This window comes from Oncorhynchus mykiss, chromosome 12 (assembly GCF_057628025.1).
Source record: "Oncorhynchus mykiss isolate SJ-2025 chromosome 12, ASM5762802v1, whole genome shotgun sequence".
Taxonomy (NCBI): Eukaryota; Metazoa; Chordata; class Actinopteri; order Salmoniformes; family Salmonidae; genus Oncorhynchus; species Oncorhynchus mykiss.
The window spans coordinates 24771208-24798453 of NC_143033.1; the positions used below are offsets into that span (position 1 = coordinate 24771208).

General features: G+C 41.3%; 1 protein-coding gene across 2 annotated transcripts; it reads right to left on the reverse strand.

Annotated features, from left to right (window-relative positions):
- Positions 1-966: 966 nt before the first annotated feature.
- LOC110537235 (amyloid protein-binding protein 2) lies at positions 967-27184 on the reverse strand. Of its 2 annotated transcripts, XM_021623122.3 has the most exons (13): positions 26791-27184; positions 26291-26379; positions 14081-14232; positions 13875-13998; positions 13593-13761; positions 13422-13511; positions 13195-13262; positions 12995-13100; positions 12301-12425; positions 3730-3815; positions 3291-3481; positions 2851-3016; positions 967-2721 (listed from the first exon to the last, which is right to left on the reverse strand). In XM_021623122.3, exons 1-13 carry the CDS (start codon positions 26926-26928, stop codon positions 2465-2467), a joined length of 1761 nt encoding a protein of 586 aa, XP_021478797.3. In that variant the 5' UTR covers positions 26929-27184; the 3' UTR covers positions 967-2464. The 2 variants fall into 2 exon arrangements, with proteins under 2 accessions (XP_021478797.3, XP_036793141.2); XM_036937246.2 differs by lacking the exons at positions 26291-26379; positions 26791-27184 and adding an exon at positions 24099-24172.
- Between the last annotated feature and the right edge of the window lie 62 nt (positions 27185-27246).

Sequence of the window (27246 nt, forward strand, 5' to 3'; positions counted from 1 at the left end):
AATGTTGTAAATGACTATTGTAGCTGTAAACGGCAGATTTTTTATGGAATATCTACATAGGCGTACAGAGGCCCATTATCAGCAACCATCACTCCTGTGTTAGAAAACCCTTTTGCAATTATGTTAGCACAGCTGAAAACTGTTGTTCTGATTAAAGAAGCAATAAAACTGGCCTTCTTTAGACTGGTTGGGAGTATCTGGAGCATTATCATTTGTGGGTTTGATTACAGACTTGAAATGTCCAGAAACAAAGACTTTTCTTCTGAAACTCGTCAGTCTATTCTTATTCTGAAAAATGAAGACTAATCCATGGGAGACATTGCCAGGAAACCTCACAAGTCCTCAACTGGCAGCTTCATTAAATAGTACCCGCAAAACACCAGTCTCAACGTCAACAGTGAAGAGGCGACTCTGGGATGCTGAGTTGCAAAGAAAACTCAGATTGGCCAATAAAAAGAAAAGATTAAGATGGGCAAAAGAACACAGACACTGGACAGAGGAACTCTGCCTAGAAGGCCAGCATCCCAGAGTCGCCTCTTCACTGTTGATGTTGAGACAACAGTTTTTAGCTGTACTAACATAATTGCAAAAGGGTTTTCTAATGATCAATTAACCTTTTAAAATTATCAACTTGGATGAGCTAACACAACGTGCCATTGGAACACAGGAGTGATGGTTGCTGATATTGGGCCTCTGTACGCCTATGTAGATATTCCATTAACAAAAACAGTCGTTTCCCGCTACAATAGTAATTTACAACATTAACAATGTCGACACTGTATTTCGGATCAATTTGATGCAATTTTAACCGACATTTTTTTTGCTTTTCTTTCAAAAACAAGGACATTTCTAAGTGACCCCAAACTTTTGAACGGTAGTGTGTCAGGTCAAACATATGACCTTCCTGTCTCTCTCCAGTGTGGGTATTTGGAAAGCAAGCATGCTAAGAACCAGAACAAGAGCACCTTTGGCTGATCGTCCTTTAAGGCGAAGGCTTGGACTTCAGTTGAAACATAACAGCACATGTAACATTAACATCCATTAGACAGACATGCATTTGTTCAAAAACAAGGCAATAATTTCCATTGACCTAGTCCACACACAATGGGGTACTTACTACATTACTTTGGAATAGGTAATCCTTCACTAGGCAAATGGTTTCTAAAATGAAAACACAAGGCCTATTCTATTGCTAATGGTGTGCTTGAGGACCCCTAATCTCATTCCCAGACACTTCAGCCCAAATGCCCGAAGAGTCTGGTAGTCCAACGGGTCAAACTTGACCTTCGTTAGCCAGTACAGAATGCCCGGGAGAAACTCCTGAAGCATAGGCTTAATCTACCAACCAATCATCTCCCACAACCTTCCCCCTAACCCTCCCCCGTACGCTTGCATACCACAAGCACAGAGCCATGCCTCGCAGTTGTGTGATTCGCTAAAATTAAATGACAAATACTTTACTCAGTACGGTCACCCCCACTAAGGCCAACTTTGAATCAATGTACCAGGCTTATATGCACAATAGCCTGGGGACGATGTTAGAGGACCTCCGTCTGGGCGTTTGCACTGGAACACAGGGAGGGAGTCATCTGAATAGCAGGTTTAAGCTCACCTGTTTTTGGTTTAGCTATATGAAATTCTTTATAAATACTTGTCATTTTAATTCCTAAAAAAAAAAAAAGTACCCACGTACACTTTCAAATAAACTACACGTAAGTGCAACAACAACAAATCTACTGAGCACAATTGTGGTCAAATTTAATACACACACTGGTGCATTTCAAATTCATCAAATCACGGACAACCTTTAAGCACAAGCATAAAGACTGCGCCAACGTCTTTAGATGGAGACAAAAACAGGTGTTACAAAAAGGAAACTGAAGATTTGGTCCATGAATGAAAACTATTTTGTAAACTCCCTCATGACATTGGAACAATAAAATAAGGATTCCACCCAGAAAAAAGTAACTTGCTCTTTATAATTGGCCAAAGTAAAAAGCTGCTCCATCCATGCTTGTAGGGGACATCCCAATGGTCAACAAAGGGCAAGCGCTGACCAAAAATGAAGCCAAAAACAAACCAATTCCTATTCTAGAGCTAGAACACACTATGATGTCGTTGTTTTATTTTTCACCCTTTTCTCAATTCCTCTTACAGAAGACTGAAGGTGATGAAAGCGATGTTAGGTGATGCAAAGTGGATGGCAAGAGGTTCCTTCCATCAAATGTTCAATACTGGGTTGATCACAGGAGAATGCCCCCGTTGGGCGCAAAAGTGAGGACAAAAACACTAGATTATATGCATTCCACAGGCGATAGTGCTTTTTCCCATAGCCAGGTGTCCCATTGCAAGGCCAACCATGTAGCTTGATGTGGAGAGGGTGTGTTCAACAAATGTAAGTGAGCCGTGAACACCTTTAGCGTTTCTATCAGTATGTGGGCATGTGTGTGTCTGTGTGGTGAGCCTAAGCAGGTGGGCCAGCCCCATTGTTCTGTGACAGTAGGAAGGACTGCACCACCTCCCCGGTGGCCTGGGGGCTGGTGTTTACGTCCTCTAAGGCATCAGCCACAGCAAACTGCCGGTCCCTCAGCCGGTTCCAATTGGATAAAATATTGTGGTACTCAAAGACTTTCTCATAGTTCCCCACAGAGTTGTAAAGTTTAATTAGGCCCCTGTAGTCGTATTCCAGTCCACTGTAGCCCTCGCCAAACAGCTTCTTACCTGCAGGGGGGGAAAACACACACACACACACACGTAAGAATATGGAATGGTAGAATGAGGAAGAATAGATTACAAAAAAAGAAGAGTACACAAGGGAAGAATAGACCCCAATCTAGCCTGAAGACTGACCGATAGCAATGGAGCGCAGGTAAAGCCTCTCTGCATCTTCATACTGGTTCATGTCGTAGTTGTAGAGAGAGGCTAGGTGGCCCACAGACAGAGCCACCTCATAGTCCTCCTGACCCAGAAGCTGCTCCTTGATCTGGATGGCCTTGATGTGCATCTCCTCTGCCTCCTGAAACAAACAGGGTAAGTGAGACCTCAGTCATCCACAGCCTTGGGGTCTGCATTTTCAACTACCATAAAACCCCAGAGCCCCTGTGACATTTAAGCCTCCTTAAAAAGAGGATTCACTTCCTGCTATCAAAGTGAAATCACAGGGTTGGTAAACACTGTGGAGAAGATTTGGATGGAAGTTTACCAGACAGAGCATAGGATGACAGTATGTCAGATGTAAACCACTGCATGTTTTCTACAGACACTTGGATGAAAGGGAGTGATGATCTGACCTTGAACTTCCTCATGGACTGGTAGAGGCGGCCCAGGTTGCCATAGTGCTTCGCTGTCTGAACATTGAACTCCCCAAAGGCTTTCTTGGCCAGCTGGAGAGAGGAGAGGTGGAGGTCATGGGCATCCTGGAGCAGCCTCTCCTCTGTCTCCTTATTGTGGCAGTCAATAGCAATCTCCTCCAGGATCAGAGCTGAGGGAACAGCACAACACAGTCAGAAAGAGGGCAGTCAGATGGTCATCTGAACAAGTTAGTTAGATATCTACTGATTCAATCTATTTATTCTCCAAATTACAGACCTCTCATCACCTCCATGATAAAACAAATACTCTACATTAATTTACTCTACCGCAGTGGAACGTATTGATACCCGTGAGATTCACAGACATCCGTGTGCCCATCACGGAGGCCGGGGAACAGGAGTACACAGCCGTTTTTACCTTTGACTCTTTTGGAGGAGGCCAGCAGCAGATGATCCTCAGGGAGAATGTGAGTGATAATGTCTATGGCCCGCTCTGCATGGAATCTGTACACAAAATACCCAGAGGGCACAGCAGGGGAACAGATTGAACTCAGCAACACAGTTACATCAGAAGCAAAAGCACAAACGTGGCCTGCATGAACTTCAGAGGTTGGAATACAAGTAAGAGTACATAACATGAATGGAAACCAAGTACATTGGTCTAAATTTAAGGTCATAAGAGATGGTGACATAGGGCTGAGCGACATGGCCTAAATATCAGCACAATATTCTTCACATTTTTTTATAATTAAAGTTCTAAATATGCTTTATGAGTAGGGTATGATGGGGGTGGGGCTTGGTGCGTGTGGAAGGAGGGAGAGAGACAACTCAAGAAGCAAACAGAATAAACTATAAAAATGGACATTACACGGGGCAGTGTGGTGTTTACACACTTAACAAATCAAACATTAAAATACCATTATACAAGGTAAAGTAAAAATCCAAACCGGTCCGTGCATCAATACCGGTGTATATAGTAAAATATGGTATACTGCTGAGCCCTGTGGAATTTGCATTTATTATGGATCCCCATTAGCTGCTGCCTACTCTTCCTGGGGTCCAGCAAAATTAAGGCAGTTTATTCCATTTGAAAAACATTACAATACATTCACAGATTTCACAACACACTGTGTGCCATCAGGCCCCTACTCCATCACTACCACATATCTACAGTACTAAATCCATGTGTATGTATCGTGTGTCTGTGTCTCTGTGCCTATGTTTGTGTTGCTTCACAATCCCCACTGTTCCATAAGGTGTTTTTTATCATCTGTTCTTTAAATCTAATTTTACTGCTTCCATGAGTTACTTGATGTGGAATAGAGCTCCATGTAGTCATGGCTCTATGTAATACGGTGCGCCTTCCATAGTCTGTTATGGACTTGGGGACTGTGAAGAGACCTCTTGTGGCATGTCTTGTGGGGTGTGCATGGGTGTACCTCTTAAATACAAGTAATAGTGAAGTCAATCTCCTCCACTTTGAGCCAGGAGAGATTGACGGGTATATTATTAATATTAGCTCTCTGTGTACATCCAAGGGCCAGCCGTGCTGCCCTGTTCTGAACCAATTGCAATTTTCCTAAGTACTGTTTTGTGGCACCTGACAACACGACTGAACAATAGTCCAGGTGTGACAACTAGTGCCTGTAGGACCTGCCTTGTTGATAGTGCTGTTAAGAATGCAGAACAGCGCTTTATTAGGGACACCCTTCTCCCCATCTTAGCAACTGTGGTATTAATATGTTTGACCATGACAGTTTACAGTCCAGGGTAACTCCAAGCAGTTTAGTCACCTCAAATTGCTTTATTTCCACATCATTTATTACAAAATTTAGTTGAGGTTTAGTGAATGATTTTTGAAATATTTAGGACTAACTTATTCCTTGCCACCCACTCAAACTAACTGCGACTCTTTGTTAAGTCTTTTAGTTAGTCATTGCAGTCGCTGTAGTAGCTAACATGTATAGTGTTGAGTCATCTGCATATAGACACTCTGGCTTAACTCTTTATCCACAATATAGCAGGGGGTGTAAAGCCCTAACACATACGTTTTGCCAGCAACAGACATTGATTGATCACGTCAAAAGCTGCACTGAAGTCTAACAAAACAGCCCCCACAATCTTTTTATCATCAATTTCTCTAAGCCAATCATCAGCCATTTGTGTAAGTGCTGTGCTTGTTAAATGTCCTTCTCTATATGTATGCTGAAAGTTTGTTATCAATTTGTTTACTGTACAAGCATTGTCTGGTCAAACAAATTTTTTTCCAAAAGCTTACTAAGGGTTGGTAAAGGGGACTTAGCGGAATTACTTTTGCTTCCCTCCAAGCCTGGGGGCACACACATTCTAGAAGGCTTAAATTGAAAATATGGCAAATAGGAGTGGCAATATCATTTGCTATTATCCTCAGTAATTTTCTATCCAAGTTGTCCGACCCCGGTGATTTGTCATTGTTGATAGACAACAATCATTTTTTCACCTCTTCCACACTAACTTCACATAATTCGAAATTACAATGCTTGTCTTTCATAATTTGGTCAGATCGACTTGGATATGTAGTGTCAGCATTTGTTGCTGGCATGTCATGCCTAAGTTTGCGAATCTTGTCAAATTAAAAAAATTTAATCAAATTTGAGTTAGTCACATTACTTAGTCACAATTTTAATAAGTCACAGTGAAATTAAATGCTTACTTACCAACAATGCAGTAAAAAAAAAAAAAAAAAAGAATAAGAAATAAAAGTAACAATTAATTAAAAGGCAGTAGTAAAATAACAATAGCGAGGCTATTTACAGGGGGGTACCGACACAGAGTCAATGTGCGGGGGCACCGGTTAGTCGAGGTAATATGTACTTGTAGGTAGAGTTATTAAAGCGACCATGCATAAATGATAAAGTAGCAGCGGTGTAAAAGAGAGGGGGCAATGCAAATGGTCCGGGAGTCTTATAGCTTGGGGGTAGAAGCTGTTTATAGAAGCCTCCTAGACCTAGACCTGGCGCTCTGGTACCGCTTGACGTGTGGTAGCGGGAGAGAACAGTCTATGACAATTTTTAGGGCCTTCCTCTGACGCCGCCTGGTAAAGAGGTGCTGGATGGCAGGAAGCTTTGCCCCAGTGATGTACTGGGCCGTACGCACTACACTCTGTAATGCCTTGCGGTCGGAAGCCGAGCAGTTGCCATACCAGGCAGTGATGCAACCAGTCAACCAGGATGCTCTCGATGGTGCAGCTGTAGAATCTTTTGAGGATCTGAGGACCCATGCCAAATCTTTTCAGTCTCCTGAGGGGGAAAAGGTTTTGTTGTGCCATCTTCCCGACTGTCTTGGTGTGCTTGGACCATGTTAGTATGTTTGTGATGTGGACACCAAGGAACTTGAAGCTCTCAACCTGCCCGTCGATGAGAATGGGGGCGTGCTCGGTCCTCTTTTTCCTGTAGTCCACAATCATCTCCTTTGTCTTGATCACATTGAGAGTTTGTTGCACCACACGGCCAGGACTCTGACCTCCTCCCTATAGGCTGTCTCGTCGTTGATCAGGCCTACCACTGTTGTGTCATCTGAAAACTTAATGATGGTGTTGGAGTCATGCTTCGTCATGCAGTCATGAGTGAACAGGGAATACAGGAGGGGACTGAGCACATGCCCGAAGGGTCCCTGTTTTGAGGATCAGCGTGGCGAATGTGTTGGTACCTACCCTTACCACCTGGGGGGACGGCCCGTCAGGAAGTCCAGGATCCAGTTGCAGAGGGAGGTCTTTAGTCCCAGGGTCCTTAGCTTATTGATGAGCTTTGAGGGCACTATGGTGTTGCACGCTGAGCTGTAGTCAATGAATAGCATTCTCACATAGGTGTTCCTTTTGTCCAGGTGGGAAAGGGCAGGGCAATAGAGATTGCATCATCTGTGGATCTGTTAGGGCAGTAAGCAAATTGGAGTGGGTCTAGGGTTTCTTGGATAATGGTGTTGATGTGAGCCATGACCAGCCTTACAAAGCACTTCATGGCTACAAATGTGAGTGCTACGAGTTGGTAGTCATTTAGGCAGGTTACCTTAGTGTTTTTGTGCACAGGGACTATGGTGGTCAGCATAAAACATGTTGGTATTACAGACTCGGATAGGGAGAGGTTCAAAATGTCAGTGAAGACACTTGCCAGTTGGTCAGCGAATGCTTGCAGTACACATCCTGGTAATTCGTTTGGGCCTGCGGCCTTGTGAATGTTGACCTGGCTAAAGGTCTTACTCACATGTTTCAGTGTTATTTGCCTCAAAGCGAGCATAGAAGTAGTTTAGCTCGTCTGGTAGGCTTGTGTCACTGGGCAGCTCTCGGCTGTGCTTCCCTTTGTAGTCTAATGGTTTGCAAGCTCTGCCACATCCGACGAGCATCAGAGGCGGTGTAGTACAATTCAATCTTAGTCCTATATTGGCGCTTTGCTTGTTTGATGGTTCGTCAGAGGGCATAGCGGGATTTCTTATAAGCTTCCGGGTTAGAGTCCCGCTACTTGAAAGCGGTAGCTCTAGACTTCAGCTCAGTGTGGATGTTGCCTGTAATCCATGGCTTCTGGTTGGGGTATGTACGTACGGTCACTGTGGGGACGACGTCATCAATGCATTTATTGATGAAGCCAATGACTTATATGGTGTACTTCTCAATGCCATTGGGAGGAATTCCGGAACATATTCCAGGCTGTGCTAGCAAAACAGTCCTGTAGCTTAGCATCTGCTTCATCTAACCGAGTCACTGGTGCGTCCTGCTCTCATTTTTGGTTGTAAGCAGGACTCAGGATAGAATTATGGTCAGATTTGCCAAATGGAGGGCGAGCTTAGTATGCGTCTCTGTGTGTGGAGAAAAGGTGGTCTAGAGTTTTTCTTCTTCTTGTTGCATATTTAACATACTGATAGAAATTTAGTAAGACTGATTTAAGTTTCCCTGCATTCCTTTCCCCGGCCTCTAGGAGCGCCGCCTCCAGGTGAGCATTTTCCTGTTTGCTTATAGCGGAATACAGCTCAATGAGTGCAGTCTTAGTGCCAGCATCAGTCTGTGGTGGTATGTAGACAGCTACGAAAAATACAGATGGAAAATCTCTGGGTAGACACAGTGGTTTGTCCTTTAAAAGTTGCAGCGTAATGCAGCACAGCTTGTGTGGTGCCACAGAATTCGATGGAAAATATAACGCTGTACAACGTGACGGTCGAGAGTCCCTATGACGTGCGGGCCCGGGGTTCAATTCCCTGACGGTGAGGAAGGAGTAGGCTGTCCTTGTAAATAAGAACTTGTTCTTAACTGATTCCATGTGTGTTATTTCATTAGTTGTGATGTATTCACTATTATTCTACAATGTAGAAATATAAAAAATATAGAAAAACCCTGGAATGAGTAGGTGGTGTCTCCCAATTTTTGACTGGTATTTGCTTAATTCGTTTGATTAATATTATGGTGTTTCTATTCCAAGAAAAACTGACGATTGAAGGATTCTAAATTAAAACCAAAAGGGGTCTCCCGGTGGTGGCCGGCACGGGTATCGAACCTGCATCTGTAACAATGCATTTTGCACTGTGCCACTCTGGAGGCCCCATCCACAAAGTATCAAAATACAGAGAGGTGTTGTTAAAGGTATATTGTCCTGCTAATAGCCTGCTAATAACATAAATGGGCTATTATAATTCCGTACATGCTGTCCGGGTCAGGATAACCAAAACATTTCTTTATTAAAAGCCGATCAGAAAGAATGTTGGTACATATTTATTTGGATCCAAAGCCATGAATGAGTGAGTCACTCAGCTTTAGGTAGGTGCTCGCTATATGACTGTGCCATCAACTTGATAATATATAACAATATTTGAGGTTATTTAGCTTTCAAAAAAACAATAGTGAGCGATTGTAATCTGAATAAAGGCCAAAACATTTTTCAGTTTTTAGAGGGAGAGAAACACTGGGCCAATTGTGCGCAGCCCTATGGGACTCCCAATCACGGTCGGATGTGATACATAATAATAATATTAATACTTAGAACCTAAGTTAACTTAGAAATACATTTGCCGATAGAATTCTCCCTCTACCCTCCATCTATGCAAATCTATTGTCCAGCTACCTGCTAGAACAGCGAGAACGTTTCCCTAGTCAGCGCCATTATTAGTGCAATGCCCCTTAAAAAGTGTTGCTCTGTACAGTGTGGCGGGGTGGGGGTCCACCCCCCTCCTCCCTTCCCCATTGGCTAGGTCGGTCTTCTGTGCACGGCTCTGCGGCCCATCGCATGCCCCCTGCCCTCGTGCCTTGAACCTCGCGTGCTTTCAGTGGATACAGCTGGAGAACTGCAAGGCAATCCTATTGTGTGTCACTCAGGAGCCATGACCAATATATATAGTCCTGCTAATAACAGGGTTAATAATATATCTGTGAGAATATCCAAGGAGATTTAATATAATTCTAAATTAATAATAATAAATTGCTTTGTTTAAAAAAAAAATATTTTGGAGATGATTTCGTTTTCAAATAACATTAAATGAGTGAGAAAAGGCTCTAACTCCCCCTTGCACTGGTCTGGAGCAATGAAGTGGTGATGCAGGGTACCGTACTAAACCACAGATTACCTCTAAATCCCACAGCATCATTGCAAAACTTTTAGTGGAGCAACCACTGTAGATAGAGTATCTTATGATAAGCTGTAGACCACACTAACTCAGGCGAGCAAAACCTTGAGACTCCTTAGATATTGTGCACGAGCTGTTATTTACAAAAATACATAGTCCGCCGCCCCTTGTCTTATCAGACGCCGCTGTTCTATCCTGCCGATACAGCGTATAACCAGCCAACATACCAACATACCAGTTAGTATGTTGATAATGTCGTCGTTCAGCTGCGACTCCGTGAAGAATAAGATATTACAGTTTTGAATGTCCCTTTGATAGTTTAATCTTCCGCATAGGTCATCGATTTCATTTTTCCAAAGATTGCACGTTTGCTAGCAGAATGGAAGGCAGTGGGGGTTTATTCGATCGTCTATGAATTCTCAGAAGGCAGCCCACCCTCTAGCCCCTTTTTCTCTTCCTTCTCTTCACGCAAATGACAGGGATCTGGGCCTGTTCCCGGGAAAGCAGTATGTCATTCACGCTGGGCTATTTAAAGGAAATAAAGGATTCTGCCAGTTCGTGGTGAGTAATCGCAGTTCTGGTGTCCAGAAGTTATTTTCAGTCATCAGAGACAGTATCAGCAATATTATGTACAAAATCATTTTAAAAATAAGTTAAACTCAAAGAAACAAACAAAAAACACAATTGGATAGGAACACATATAACGTCAGCCTTCTTCTCCAGCGCCATCTTTTCAACATTAAAGTAGTTGGCAATATCAGTTGGTTTTGTGATGAATGAGCCATTGATTCAAATAATGATTGAGGTGAGTTTGCCTTTTCCCCCCAAAATGTCATTTAACAGGTCTAATGTGTTATATTCTCCTACATTCATTTCACATTTCCCCAAACTTAAAAGTGTTTCCTTTCAAATGGTATCAAGAATATGCATATGCTTGCTTCAGGTCCCGAGTTACAGGCAGTTAGATTTGGGTATGTCATTTTAGGAGAACATTATTATTATTTTTTTATGTGCAAATCCTTAGCAATGCATTATTTATTTAATTAATCTTTGTTTCATAGTGTAGTTTCTTTTTATTCAGTTTAGTCACATGACTTCTCAATCTGCAATTAGTTTGACAATCGGTTGTGCAGCCAGACTTATTTGCCATTCCTTTTGCCTCATCCCTCTCAACCATACAATTTTTCCATTCCTCATCAATCCATAAGGATTTAACAGTTTTCACATTCATTTTCTTAATGGGTGCATGCTTATTAGTAGCTTGAATAAGCAATTTCATATGTCAAGTGCATCCTCATTACACACCACGGACCAACATCTTCTTTACATCATCAACATATGAATCACCACCAAACTTCTTGTATGACTTCTTATACACAATATTAGGACCAGCCTTTGGAACTTTGGTTTTCCTAGATACGACTATTATATTGTGATCACTACATCTGATGGATTTGGATACTGCTTTCAAGCAAATATCTGCAGCGTTAGTGAAGATGTGATCAATACATGTTGATGATTTCATTCCTGTGCTGTTTGTAACTACCCTGGTATGTTTGAGGCACTGGTTACAGTGTAAAGCTTTTTCTTGAGTGGTCAGCTTGATGAAAACCAATATTTAAAATCACCCAGAAAATATACCTGTTGATATCACATACATTATCAAGCATTTCACACGTTATCCAGATACTGACTGTTTGCACATGGTGATCTATAGCAGCTTCACACTAGAATGGGCTTTAAGTGAGGCAGATGAACCTGTAGCCATATTACTTCAACAGTACTTAACATGAGATCCACATTCCTGTAAAGATTAGAGAGGTTCTGAATATAAACATCAATACTTCCACCATTGGCATTTCTATATTTTCTGTAAATGTTATAACCTTGTACTGCTTAAAACTGTATCAAAGGTATTATCTAAGTGAGTTTCAGAAATAGTCAGAATATGAATGTCATCCGTTTCTATTTCATGAACCTTGTTTTCAAAGCTACATATGTTAACGTGGGCTATTTTGAGCACTTTTCTTCTGGGATGCTTGCTTGCTTTATTGCTTTACTGGGAAGCTTAGCAGCAGTAGATGTGCTCATGTTCTTTGTGTTAGTGCGGGGTGCGCTTCACACAGTGGACTTCCTCCTAGGACTCACCGGCTTAATGCTAACAGTATAAATCTGGTTCAAAGGCACATGATTAGGGCATGCAATAGCTGTAAAATCCGTAGAGGCATTACGGGCAGTTAAAGGGACATGAATTAGGTTACTTATATTGTGTCTACCGACGACCCTGATATATTGCACATTTGCTGAAGCATTATGACAACTCTGAGTCACAATGGTAGGGATTAGCTGAGGTGGGCTTGGGTCGTTGATAAGTCATTGTCTCAATGGTGACAAAACGATTACTCACAGTGCATTGTCAAATTTGCCAGAGCTGTACAGATGCACATAGGAGGAGTATGCAAGGTCCTCGTGTGCTGTGGCCACATGGATATTCTTTCCCCCGAAAACCGACTGCCGGATATCTAGAGCCGTCTGCAATATTAACACAGTTTCAATATCACACATTTGATACACCTCCCCTCTCTGCTGTCTATCTACAGTTGAAGTCGGAAGTTCACAAACATCTTAGCCAAATACATTTAAACTCAGTTTTTCACAATTTCTGACATTTAATCCTCATAACAATTCCCTGTTTTCGGTCAGTTAGGATCACCACTTTATTTTAAGAATGTGAAATGTCAGAATAATAGTAGAGAGAATGATTTATTTCAGCTTTTATTTCTTTCATCACATTCCCAGTGGATCAGACATTTACATACACTCAATTAGTATTTGGTAGCATTGCCTTTAAATTGTTTAACTTGGGTCAAACGTTTCGGGTAGCCTTCCCCAAGCTTCCCGCAATAAGTGAAATAATCTCTGTAAACAATTGTTGGAGAAATGACTTGTGTTATGCACAAAGTAGATGTCCTAACCGACTTGCCAAAACTATAGTTTATTAACAAGAAACTTGTGGAGTGGTTGAAAAACAAGTTTTAATTCCAACCCAAGTGTGTGTAAACTTCTGACTTCAACTGTACATCTCAGACCAACTCTCTCACCTGGTATATTGCAACTGATTGGCAGATGTTATCCACATTCAGCAAATAAAAACCATAATCAAGGAGAGTGTCTGAATACTTGGGATGCTTGTGTCCAAAATGCTCACTGCAAAACAATAAGGAAACAGACATTAGTGAAGGAGACAGACAAATACTAGCTTATACATTTTACAACACACAGTGTTGTGAAACTAACCTACCGTGCCAGGAAAACAGCATGCTTTATCAGATGCTCTGCCTTCCTGAACTCCCTCTTTACTACACAGGCCTGTAGGTCCAAACACATGAAACCACGCTAAGTGCCAACTACAGTCTGAAGCAGCATAAATTACTAATACAGCATTACAGTGGCTCATGTATGGGAACATCTCAAAAAGTATTTGTTTATCCATTCATAGTCTAACACAGGAAAAGGGAGCACTCATACCTTGGAAGCCTGTCTTAGGACATCTACCACAACCTTAACAGGCAAACCCACTGTGATCTCTTTCATTGCCTCTATGCACCACCTGTAGGCCTGCACAAGACATGATATAGGTGATGATATCTACAGGAAAAACCAGAACACCAAAAAAAATCTCTCTTTAACGCAAAATACCTCATCATAAAGGCTCTTAGCAAAGAGCAGAGCACACAGCTCTCCATAGAGTGCAGCTTTGTTGGCCTGATGACCATGTTTGGCCAGTTTGTCCATGTACAGCTGGGCCAACTTGACAGTCTCTTCACCAAGATGGTACTTGCAGTTGCCATTCCGGACATGAAGCAACCTAAGAGAAAGTGTTGAGTCTAGCAAGCTTTTGTGGGCAAATATAAACTAGGAGTTACCAGCCATAGAACTAGAATCAGAACAGAATATACTAACTCTCTGGGACCAACTTACCTGACACAGCACTCCACAGCACGGTACCAGTGCAGAACCTCATCATGCAGTGTGCACAGCTGCAGACACGCCAGAAACACATTCTCTGCATCACCATACCAGCCTGCGTCAGACAGAAAGCCACCTACAGGACAGGGTCAACATTAGTACGACCAGACACAAAAGTTGAAGAAAAGTGAGGAAAGTTGATGGGTGCAGGGGCCTACCTAAAACAAAGCCAAAGTGAATGGCCTTCACTTTCACATGGGCATCAGACTCTGCAATGTAGGAGCAGCGACGGCTGAAGGAGTTGGCCAGGAAGGAGGCGACTTTCACCCCATGATCCATCAGGGCCTGGAAGCAGTGATGCAGGAGGTGTCTGCAGGCACACACACAAAGACAGGGCATAAAGACGTGATACAAACATACAGTTAAAGTCGGAAGTTTACATACACGTTAACCAAATGCATTTAAACTCAGTTTTTCACAAATCCTGACATTGAATCTCGACACCATTATGTATACATCTGGCCCTTCTTTGGACACTGTGTTATGAAACTTCCAAACGAGCTTCAACGCCATTCAACACTCCTTCTGTGGCCTCCAACTGCTCTTAAATGCTAGTAAAACTAAATGCATGCTCTTCAACCGATCGCTGCCCTCACCTACCTGCCTGCCCGCCCAGCAAATCAAATCAAATTCTATTTGTCACATACACATGGTTAGCAGATGTTAATGCAAGTGTAGCGAAATGCTTGTGCTTCTAGTTCCGACAATGCAGTAATAACCAACGAGTAATCTAACAATTTCACAACAACTACCTTATACACAAGTGTAAAGGGATGAAGAATATGTACATAGAAATATATGAATGAGTGATGGTACAGAACAGCATAGGCAAGATGCAGTAGATGGTATAGAGTACAGTATATACATATGAGATGAGTAATGTAGGGTATGTAAACATTATATTAAGTGGCATTGTTTAAAGTGGCTAGTGATACATTTTTACATAAATGTTTCCATTATTAAAGTGGCTGGAGTTGAGTCAGTCTGTTGGCAGCAGCCACTCAACGTTAGTGGTGGCTGTTTAACAGTCTGATGGCCTTGAAATAGAAGCTGTTTTTCAGTCTCTCGGTCCCTGCTTTGATGCACCTGTACTGACCTCGCCTTCTGGATGATAGCGGGATGAACAGGCAGTGGCTCGGGTGGTTGTTGTCCTTGATGATCTTTATGGCCTTCCTGTGTCATCGGGTGGTGTAGGTATCCTGGAAGGCAGGTAGTTTGCCCCCGGTGACGCGTTGTGCAGACCTCACTACCCTCTGGAGAGCTTTACGGTTGTGGGTAGAGCAGTTGCCGTACCAGGCGGTGATATAGCCCGACAGGATGCTCTCGATTGTGCATCTGTAAAAGTTTGTGAGTGCTTTTGGTGACAGGCCGAATTTCTTTAGCCTCCTGAGGTTGAAGAGGCGCTGCTGCGCCTTCTTCAACATGCTGTCTGTGTGGGTGGACCAATTCAGTTTGTCCGTGATGTGTACGCCGAGGAAAATAAAACTTACTACCCTCTCCACTACTCTCCCGTCGATGTGGATAGGGGGGTGCTCCCTCTGCTGTTTCCTGAAGTCTACGATCATCTCCTTTGTTTTGTTGACGTTGAGTGTGAGGTTATTTTCCTGACACCACACTCCGAGGGCCCTCACCTCCCCCCTGTAGGCCATCTCGTCGTTGTTGGTAATCAAGCCTACCACTGTAGTGTCGTCTGCAAACTTGATGATTGAGTTGGATGCGTGCATGGTCACGCAGTCGTGGGTGAACAGGGAGTACAGGAGAGGGCTCAGAACGCACCCGTGGGGCCCCCAGTGTTGAGGATCAGCGGGGTGGAGATGTTGTTACCTACCCTCACCACCTGGGGGCAGCCCGTCAGGAAGTCCAGTACCCAGTTGCACAGGGCAGGGTCGAGACCTAGGGTCTCAAGCTTGATGACGAGTTTGGAGGGTACTATGGTGTTAAATGCTGAGCTGTAGTTGATGAACAGCATTCTCGCATAGGTATTCCTCTTGTCCAGATGGGTTAGGGCAGTGTGGTTGTGATTGCGTCGTCTGTGGACCTATTGGGGCGGTAAGCAAATTGGAGTGGGTCTAGGGTGTCAGGTAGGGTGGAGGTGATATGGTCCTTGACTAGTCTCTCAAAGCACTTCATGATGATGGAAGTGAGTGCTACGGGGCGGTAGTCGTTTAGCTCAGTTACCTTAGCTTTCTTGGGAACAGGAACAATGGTGGCCCTCTTGAAGCATGCCTTGTTAAAATCCCCAGCTACAATGAATGCAGCCTCAGGATATGTGGTTTCCAGTTTACATAGAGTCAAATAAAGTTTGTTCAGGGCCGTCGATGTGTCTGCTTGGGGGGGAATATATGCGGCTGCGATTATAATTGAAGAGAATTATCTTGGTAGATAATGCGGTCGACATTTGATTGTGAGGAATTCGAAGATCACATCACTACTCTGGACTAGAGGTCGACCGATTATGATTTTTCAACTCTGATACCGATTATTGGAGGACTAAAAAAAGCAGATACTGATTAATCGGCCAATTTTTTTATATATATTTGTAATAATGACAATTACAACAATACTGAATGAACAATGAACACTTATTTTAACTTAATATAATACATCAATAAAATCAATTTAGTCTCAAATAAATAATGAAACATGTTCAATTTGGTTTAAATAATGCAAAAACAAAGTGTTGGAGAAGAAAGTAAAACCGCAATTACGTGCCATGTAAAAAAGCTAACGCTTAAGTTCCTTGCTCAGAACATGAGAACATATGAAAGCTGGTGGTTCCTTTTAACATGAGTCTTCAATATTCCCAGGTATGAAGTTTTAGGTTGTGGTTATTATAGGACTTTTTCTCTCTATACCATTTGTATTTCATATACTTTGACTATTGGATGTTCTAATAGGTACTTCAGTATTGCCAGCCTAATCTCTGGAGTTGATAAGCTTGAAGTCATAAACAGCGCAATGCTTGAAGCAACGAGCCAGGCGGCCCAAACTGCTGCATATACCCTGACTCTGTTGCACAGAACACAAGAGAAGTGACACAATTTCCCTAGTTAACTTCTTTGGGGTAGGGGGCAGTATTTTCACATCCGGATGAAAAGCGTGCCCAGAGTAAACTGCCTGCTCTTCAGGCCAAGATGCTAGGATATGCATATTATTAGTAGATTTAGATAGAAAACACTCTGAAGTTTCTAAAACTGTTTGAATGATGTCTGTGAGTATAACATAACTCATATGGCTGGCAAAAACCTGAGAAAAAAATCCAACCAGTCTTAGCCTATCCAATACACAGTGTCTGTGGGGTCATATTGTACTTCCTAAGGTTTCCACTAGACCTCAACAGTCTTTAGAATCTTGTTTCAGGCTTCTACTGTGAAGTGGGAGAGAATGAGAGCTGATTGAGTCATGGGTCTGCCAGAAGGCCATGTGCTCAGTCAGGCGCGCGCCCGTGAGAGTTAGCTCCGTTCCCTTTCATTTCTAAAGACAAAGGAATTCTCCGGTTGAAACATTATTGAAGATTTATGATATAAACATCCTAAAGATTTATTATATACATCGTTTGACATGTTTCTACGAACTGTAATATAACCTTTTTGACTTTGTCTGGACCTAGTGCATGCGCTTTTGGATTACTGTGCTAAATGCGCGAACAAAAAGGAGGTATTTGGAGATAAATTATGGACTTTATCGAACAAAACTAACATTTATTGTGGAACTGGGCTTCCTGGGAGTGCATTCTGATGAAGATCATCAAAGGTAAGTTAATATTTATAATGCTATTTTTTACTTTTGTTTACTCCATAACGTGGCGGGTATCTGTATTGCTTGTTTTGGTCTCTGAGCCCTGTACTCAGATTATTCCATAGTGTGCTTTTTCCGTAAAGCTTTTTTGAAATCTGACACAGTGGTTGCATTAAGGAGAAGTAGATCTTTAATTCCATGCATAAGTTGTATTTTCATCAACATTTATGATGAGTATTTCTGTAAATTGACGTAGCTCTCTGCACTTTCACCAGATGTTTTGGAGGCAAAACATAACACGCCAATGTAAACAGAGATTTTTGGATATAAATACGAACTTTATCGATCAAAACATACATGTATTGTGTAACATAAAGTCCTATGAGTGCCATCTGATGAAGATCATCAAAGGTCTGTGATTAATTTCATCTCTATTTCTGCTTTGTGTGACTCCTCTCTTTGGCTGGAAAAATTGCTGTTTTTTTGTGACTAGGTACTGACCTAACATAATCGCATAGTATGCTTTTGTCGTAAAGCCTTTTTGAAATCGGACACTGTGGTGGGATTAACAACAAGTTTATCTTTTAATGGTGTATAATACATGTAAGGAATGAGGAATTTAATTAGGAGATTTCTGTTGTTTGAATTTGGCGCCCTGCACTTTCACTGGATGTTGGTCAGGTGGGACGTTAGCATCCCACGTACCCTAGAGAGGTTAAAATAAATTCATGTTAGCAGGCAATATTAACTAAATATGCAGCTTTAAAAATATATACTTGTGTATTGATTTTAAGAAAGGTATTGATGTTTGTGGTTAGGTACACATTGGTGCAACGATAGTGCTTTTTTCGCAAATCACCCGTTTGGAGAAGTAGGCTGTAATTCAATGATAAATTAACAGGCACAGCATCGATTATATGCAAGATAACGCAAGACAAGCTAGATAAACTAGTAATATTTTCAACCATGTGTAGTTAACAAGTGATTATGTTAAGATTGATTGTTTTGTATAAGATACGTTTAATGCTAGCTAGCACCTTACCTTGGCTGCTTGCTGCACTCGCATAACAGCTGTCTCGCAGTCTCCTCGTGGAGTGCAATGTAATTGGCCATGATCAGCGTCCAAAAATGATGATTACCGATTGTTATGAAAACTTCAAATCGGCCCTAATTAATCGGCCATTCCAATTAATCGGTCGCCCTCTACTCTGGACGGTTCTGACTTAGACTATGTGGACAACCACAAATACCTAGATGTCTGGATAGACTGTAGACTCCCCTTCCAGACTCACATCAAGCATATCCAATCCAAAGTTAAATCTAGAATCGGCGTCGAATTTTGCAACAAAGCCTCCTTCACTCATGCTGCCAAACATACCCTCGTAAAACTGACTGTCCTACCAATCCTCGACTTTGGCGGTGTCATTTACAAATTAGCCTCCAGCATTATACTCAGCCAATTGGATGCAGTCTATCACAGTGCCATCCATTTTGTCACAAAGCCCCATATACTACCCACCATTACCATTGTGACCTGTATGCTCTCATTGGCTGGTCCTCGCTACATATTCGTTGCCAAACCCACTGGCTCCAGGTCATCGATAAGTCTTTGCTAGGTATAGCTCTGCCTTATCTCAGCTCACGGGTCACCATAGCAACACCCACCCATAGCACGCGCTCCAGCAGGTATATTTCACTTGTCATCCCCAAAGCCAACACCTATTTTGGCCACCTTTCCTCCCAGTTCTCTGCTGACAATGACTGGAATGAATTGCAAAGATCACTGAAGTAGGAGACTTATATCACCCTCACTAACTTTAAGCATCAGCTGTCAGAGCAGCTTACCGAATCACTGCAGCTGTACACAGCCCATCTGTAAATAGCCCATCCAACCAACTACCTAACTCATCACCATATTTGAGTATTATTATCTACTTGCACATCCTCATCTGCAAATATAATCACTCCAATGTAAATTGCTCAATTGTAATTACTTTGCCACTATTGGCCTATTTATTGCCATATCTCCTTTCTTAATTTGTACAGTGTATACAGATTTCTCTATTGTGTTATTGACTGTACATTTGTTTATCCCATGTGTAACTCTGTGTTGTTGATTTTGTCACACTGCTTTGCTTTATCTTGGCCAGGTTGCAGTGGTAAATGAGAACTTGTTCTCAACTGGCCTACTTGGTTAAAAAAATGTTTTAATTAAATAATAATCCAAGTAAAAATTCCCTCTCTTAGGTCAGTTAGGATCACCACTTTATTTTAAGAATGTGAAATGTCAGAATAATAGTAGAGAAACTGATTTAATTCAGCTTTTATTTATTTCATCACATTCCCAGTGGGTCAGAAGTTTACGTACACTCAATTAGTATTTGGTAGCATTGCCGTTAAATTGCTTAAATAGGGTCAAACGTTTCGGGTAGCCTTCCACAAGCTTCCCACAACAAGTTGGGTGAATTTTGGCCCCTTCCTCCTGACAGAGCTGGTGTAACCGAGTCAGGTTTGTAGGCCTCCTTGCCCGCACACACTTTTTCAGTTCCGCCCACACATTTTCTATAGGAATGAGGTCAGGGCTTTGTGATGACCACTCTAATACCTTGACTTTGTGTTCCTTAAGGCCATTTTGCAACAACTTTGGAAGTATGCTTGGGATTATTGTCCATTTGGAAGACCCATTTGCAAACAAGCTTTAACTTCCTGACTGATGTCTTGAGATGTTGCTTTAATGTATCCACATAACTTTCCCCCCTCATGATGCCATCTATGTTGTGAAGTGCACCAGTTCCTCCTGCAGCAAAGCACCCCCACAACAAGATGCTGCCACCAATGTGCTTCACGGTTGGCATGGTGTTCTTCGCCTTGCAAGCCTCCCCCTTTTCCTCCGAACATAACGATGGTCATTATGGCCAAACAGTTCCATTTTTGTTTCATCAGACAAGAGGACATTTCTCCAAAAAGTACGATCTTTGTCCCCATGTGCAGTTGCGCACTGTAGTCTGGCTTTATTATGGTGGTTTTTGAGCAGTGACTTCTTCCTTGCTGAGCTGCCAGGTTGTGTCGACATAGGACTCGTATTACTGTGGATACAGATACTTTTGTACGCTTCCTCCAGCATCTTCACAAGGTCCTTTGCTGTTGTTCTGGGATTGATTTGCAATTCTCGCACCAAAGTAAGTGCATCTCTAGGAGACAGAACTCGTCTCCTTCCTGAGCAGTATGATGGCTGCGTGATTCCATGGTATTTATACTTGCGTACTATTGTTTGTACAGACAAACATTGTACCTTCAGGCATTTGGAAATTGCTCCCAAGGATGAATCAGACTTGTGGAGGTCTACAATTTTTTTTCTGAGATCTTGGCTGATTTCTTTTGCTTTTCCCATGATGTCAAGCAAAGAGGCACTGAGTTTGAAGGTAGGCCTTGAAATACATCCACAGGTACACCTCCAATTGACTCAAATGATGTGTTTAAAGGCACAGTCAACTTAGTGTATGTAAACTTCTGACCCACTGGAATTGTGATACAGTGAATTATAAGTTAAATAATCTGTCTGTAAACAATTGTTGGAAAAATGACTTGTGTCATGCACAAAGTACATGTCTAACCAACTTGCCAAAACTATAGTTTGTTAACAAGAAATTTGTGGAGTGGTTGAAAAACGAGTTTTAATGACTCCAACCTAAGTGTATGTAAACATCCGACTTCAACTGTACATGAGAACAGCAGCATAAAGGCTCATCTGTCAATGTGTGACAAGGGCATTTAACATTGGCTTAAGGCTCGTCAGATCCCTTTCATTTCACGTAATTGTGGGGTCAGATTCCTATTGCGTGGTGAGGAGGAGCTCCTCGGCTCCATGTCCAGAAGTAATTTATCCATTCATTATAGTCATTGTGCTCTGTAGAGTCGCTATTTTTGCGTGTCAATTAACCTGACATTCCTGGATTACTCGTTATATTAATAAAGTCTGATATAAATCAGCAGTTTAAAAAAAATAAGGGTACAAGACTGTGTACATATGTGGCTGTGTTGACAAAATCATATCACTACATATCCCATTGAGCTAAGCGGGAAGAGGATGCCCGTTGTCACAGTTCCAAGACCAGTTAGAAACATCTAGCTAACCCTACGCCAATGGATTTCAAAACTGAACTTGGATTCGCATCAACAAAACAATAAATCATTTTGACATTTATTTCAAGAATATTTCTTAGTTACATGCTTGTATAACTAGTGTCATGACTGTCCTGATCAGGTCAGGTTACAGGAGACCACAACCCTACAGATTATCTCTCAACCCCAACAGAGGAGGAGAGATCTAGGGGTCTGAAGATGTGGGGGTTTTATGAACCCTCACACCCATGGTAAATATTAGGCCACAGACAACATTCCTGTGTCCTCTTCTGTCAGCCACAATGGTGGTCATGACGATAGATGGAATATGAAAATGCATGTCATTTTTGTTTTGTTGTTAAAAGTTAATAGGATATGCGTGGTGTTTATATATTGTACGTTGTGTGGAAAATGTCCAAATCAAAGAGAATGTTTTGGTAAAGATGAAATGTGAAGTTAGAGGTCGACCGATTAATCGGAATGGTCGATTAATTAGGGCCGATTTCAAGTTTTCATAACAATCGGAAATCGGTATTTTTGGGCGCCGATTTGCGATTATTTCAAATAATTAATTAAATTTTTATTTGTTATACCTTTTATTTAACTAGGCAAGTCAGTTAAGAACACATTCTTATTTTCAATGACTGCCTAGATACTGTGGGTTAACTGCCTTGTTCAGGGGCAGAACGACAGATTTTCACCTTGTCAGCTCAGGGGTTACAATCTTGCAACCGCACAGTTAACTAGTCCAACGCTCTAACCATTGCACTCCACGAGTAGCCTGCCTGTTACGCGAATGCAGTAGAAGCCAAGGTAAATTGCTAGCTAGCATTAAACTTATCTTATAAAAAACAATCAATCATAATCACTAGTTGTAACTACTAATCCAGTTTAGCAGGCAATATTAACCAGGTAAAATTGTGTCATTTCTCTTGAGTTCATTGCACGCAGTCAGGGTATATGCAACAGTTTGGGCTGCCTGGCTCATTGCGAACTAATTTGCCAGAATTGTACGTAATTATGACATACATTGAAGGTTGTGCAATGTAACAACAATATTTAGACTTAGGGATGCCACCCGTTAGATGAAATACCGAACGGTTCCGTATTTCACTGAAATAATAAACGTTTTGTTTTCGAAATGATAGTTTCTGGATTCGATCATATTAATGACCAAAGGCTTGTATTTGTGTGTGTTATTATGTTATAATTAAGTCTGATTTGATAGAGCAGTCTGACTGGGCAGCAGCAGGCCTGTAATCATTCATTCAAACAGCACTTTCTCCAACACTTTGTTTTTGCATTATTTAAACCAAACTGAACATGTTTCATTATTTATTTGAGGCTAAATTGATTTTATTGATGTTTTATATTAAGTCAAAATAAGTGTTAATTCAGTATTGGTGTAATTGTCATTATTACAAAAAAAAAATGTAATAAATAAATAAAAATTGGCCGATTAATCGGTATCGGCTTTTTTGGTCCTCCATTAAATCGGTATCGGCGTTGAAAAATCATAACCGGTCGACCTCTAGTTAGTTGTCTAAAATTGGATTTGAGTCAAATCTAGACCTTGCCTCTTAACTTGGTACGCCCAGAGAATTGCCCTAAAGGCGGTTATGCCCACTTCTGACACGAGGGTATAAGACATCTGAGTGAAGAATTAACATATCAGACTAAGTGACCCGAGCTGCAGCCAAGGTCTAAAAAGTAAACAAACCCAAAACTCAACCCAAGGTTGAAGACAAATAAATATTTTTCTACCCATGCTACTAATGAGTAGCTGTGTCTAAGCAGGTGAATTCAAGCCAGACCACCTAACCTCCACTCTCCATCGAATCGTGGTATCTACACTGTTTCATTCCTACGTTGTGAGCCCTGAGCTACAGAGCTGTCTGCCCTCAGAAGAGCCCTCCCAGAGCAAGGGTGAGGAATCAGACCAAAAGGACACTGACATTGTGAGGACGACCAGAGAGTTGCGCCTGAGAAGTGCGTCATTGAGAAGCCTAAACGACCCACGCGGAGCTTCCCATCTGATACCTCCCACACGTAATTACATCATTATATTCTGTCCCATAAGAGCGGCAGTTTGGGGCAAGGCTATGGTTAAAATAAGCATAGCTGACAAATGCACCCAAATGTATATTTCTCTCGTGTACTTTCTCTTTTTCTCTCCCTTTTATATCCCCATTTTGGGTGACACGCACCATAGAGTGTTGGCCCGTTATACTAAGTTCTAATCAATAGCCTAGACTGTGTGTTGTGTATGTGTATCTTTTATCATAATTTTCGCTTTCTAGTAAATAAATACTCAACTAAGATTGGTGTGGTACGAACTCATTGGTGGGACCCGGGTCCGTGCAGATTCCCGGATTATGCGACGTTCAGAATGAGACTGTAAAAGAAACTGATTAATTAGCGACTGTGGTAAAAATCGATATTCTTAGAGTTAATTTGTGAAATAGAAACTCAATTTAAAAAAAATTCCATGGTGCCCCAGGTTAATGAGTTAATAATTGCTTGATTCAGTTAATCACGCAATTAGAAACCTTTAATCATTCGATAATTAACAGTCGTCACATTAACTAATACAACATTGCTACACTAGCAAAGGTGCTTTGAAGTTGAGGGTGCAGTATTCATGAAGTTTGGCAATAAGGACAAAAACTAGACATATTTAAGAATATATGCCCTGATATCGGGAGCTGACTTTAAAAGTTTGATTAAACAGTGAATATACAATCCCAAAATCAGCTCCAACTGTCAATAGTAAAACAAAGCTTAAAACGATGTTCGAGTGAACCCTGAATACAGAAAATTAATGGTGAAGTCACTTCCGGACACGGTAGACTCCTCCTCCTCACCACTCTATAGGTCATTATCAATAAAATGTAACAATAAGGTGCAGAGATTTTGATTTGCCTTCAAAGGGGCAAAGAGATCCCCAGCTCTGCTGAAACCATTGACAACTGCCTGCAGTTTTCAAGGGATCACTAAATAAAATGTTAACTATTTTGTTATAATATCATCAACTGTTGATGAGCATAGTCTGAACGACAAATGTCTCATTAAACCACGCAACACAATTACGCACATTAAGATCTATCAGAGTTATACAGCAATTAACTGCATGCTTTTCAGTAAACATAATTTGATAATGTAATTTCAGATGTGTGGGTAGCCTCACAATATCATTCAATATTGGCCACCATTAATTGGATATTTGAGTGAATTTAATTTATTTGGGAAAGAGAGATATACAGAAGCATTTACAATGTGGACCCAAATGATAGCACTTAAAAGTAAGAATCAAAAATCTTGTTTCCAAAGTGGTCCTCGATGGTAAAAACTGTAACAAATTATTATTAAAAGGAAACCCAAAATAACAAACAATGAATACAAACATTTATATTAACATCCTAAAGTGGCAATTTTCATTACACATTTTCTAACCTTAAAAAACAATCATACCCATCTTTCAAATAAATAAACCTGACCAGCAGTAAGTGCACAAGAAGAGTTTAGTTTAGTTGGACAACCTTTGCCTGCTTTTTAAAGCTATTCTACTTTTTCATTGCTTGATCTCCAAGGGGAGGCTATTCCATAGACAAATGTCTATATAGAAAAAAAGTGCTCCTCGCAGTACTGTTAACTCTTGTGATTTTGCAAGACATAACACTAGCTCTGGTATTGTAACTGTGCTGGTTATAGACCATATCAATGTGTTTTTTCATATAACTTGGAGCAAGATCATTTAAGATGTCAAACATTTGATTGAGTTTAAGTCGGTCCACTCTGAACTCCAAAGGCAACAAGCAGGACTACCTATTGAAGTTAAGATTATCCCCTTTTCAACATTGTTTTCAAGAGTGTTTAATCCCGATTGCTGCTGACAGGCATGATTGATGGACCACGTCAGTTTGCAAATTGGCTAGCTAGCAAATAACAGATCATGTCAACATGGTCAGTTAAAAGGCTAACTTTCAGGTGATAAACTAGATGGATATATCCACATATTGTTTGATTTGTTTTCCGTCTAGAGTGGTGATGACAGAAGTCCGACTGACAACATTACCAGGACTTGCCGATGTCAGGATCTTTCCAAAAGCCTAATCTCTGATGAAGCAAGCTAAATGATAAATGGCATAAATTTGCTTAGCTAGATACATGCCAAATGGATAAGTTACCCTCACATATCTGAAATTACATGATCGATTGATGTTTACTGATCATGAAAAGCATGCTGTTACTTGCTGTATAACTCTAATAGAGCTAAATGTGGAATAAAATAAAATTAATAGATCTGTCTATGCTATTCAAGAGTTGATTATATTGAAACCAAATAGACCTAGTTATAACATTTATTTAACAATTCCTTAAACATCACGCAGTTGTCAATGGTTTTAGCAGAGCCAGGGGTCTCCGTGCCCCCCAGCAGCCAAATGGAATGCTCTGCACCACATTGTGACATTTGATTGATAATGACCTATACAGAACCAAACAAGTACCTTTTATCAGATGCCCGTAGAACTTTGGCAAACACCTCCAGTTCACAAAACTCTCCCCCCAGTTGGCAGAGCCGACCCTGCTGGTACAGCTGGGGAAACACGAAAACAGGTTATGAAAGCAAAAAAAGGACAGGAGTGTCAGAGAATGATTATCAACATGTAGAATTTGAGTATGAGATCCCACTAACTACTGTCCAAAACACAATGTTTTCACAGATCACAACATAGGATGTTTAGAGACACTCCCATTTAAAATCATGAACACATGTGCTACTATTTAGGACTTCAGCAAGAAATGCACTTTTAAGACATGTTAACAAACAATTTTTGTCGTCAGATGACTATTAGTCTTTGGTTTATGGTTAAGCTTGCTAAATAGCAGGATAGCAAGTAATCAGTTGATTTGCTTTGCAAAGCGTTTGATAGCCAAGGTTAACTAAAACGAGTCACTTCTCGCGAACATTACGTTATATAGTTAGCAAACTAGACTATGAACGTACCTTGTAATACACATCAAATTGAATATTCTCAGGGATGCAACGAATATCCCTTCGCGATCGACTGTAATTGTCCACCACTGCTGATATAGCAGTGTTGTACAGAGTCTCTGGGATCCATTCGAGCTCCAATGCCGCCATGTTGTTTTCCCTTTCTACAGCAAGCGACACCCCTCTCGATCTACCGTAGCTAGCTAGCTAACCACCTTGCCAAGTTTGAACTCCTTTTTCTTGTACCTTCTCATGTAGCAAAACAGTTTTGAGTCTGTCATCGGGTTACGCACCAGCATTAACTAACCATCGGCCATGTTCCTAAGAGGATACGCACTGAGCCAGTCCCATCAGACAGAAACAGATGTTTCACCGGATGTATACATTTGAAGCATCCGGTTAGAGTAAACACTCACACAGCTAAATAAATAAGTACTTCCGGGTCAAATGTTTTTTGGACTCTTTCAG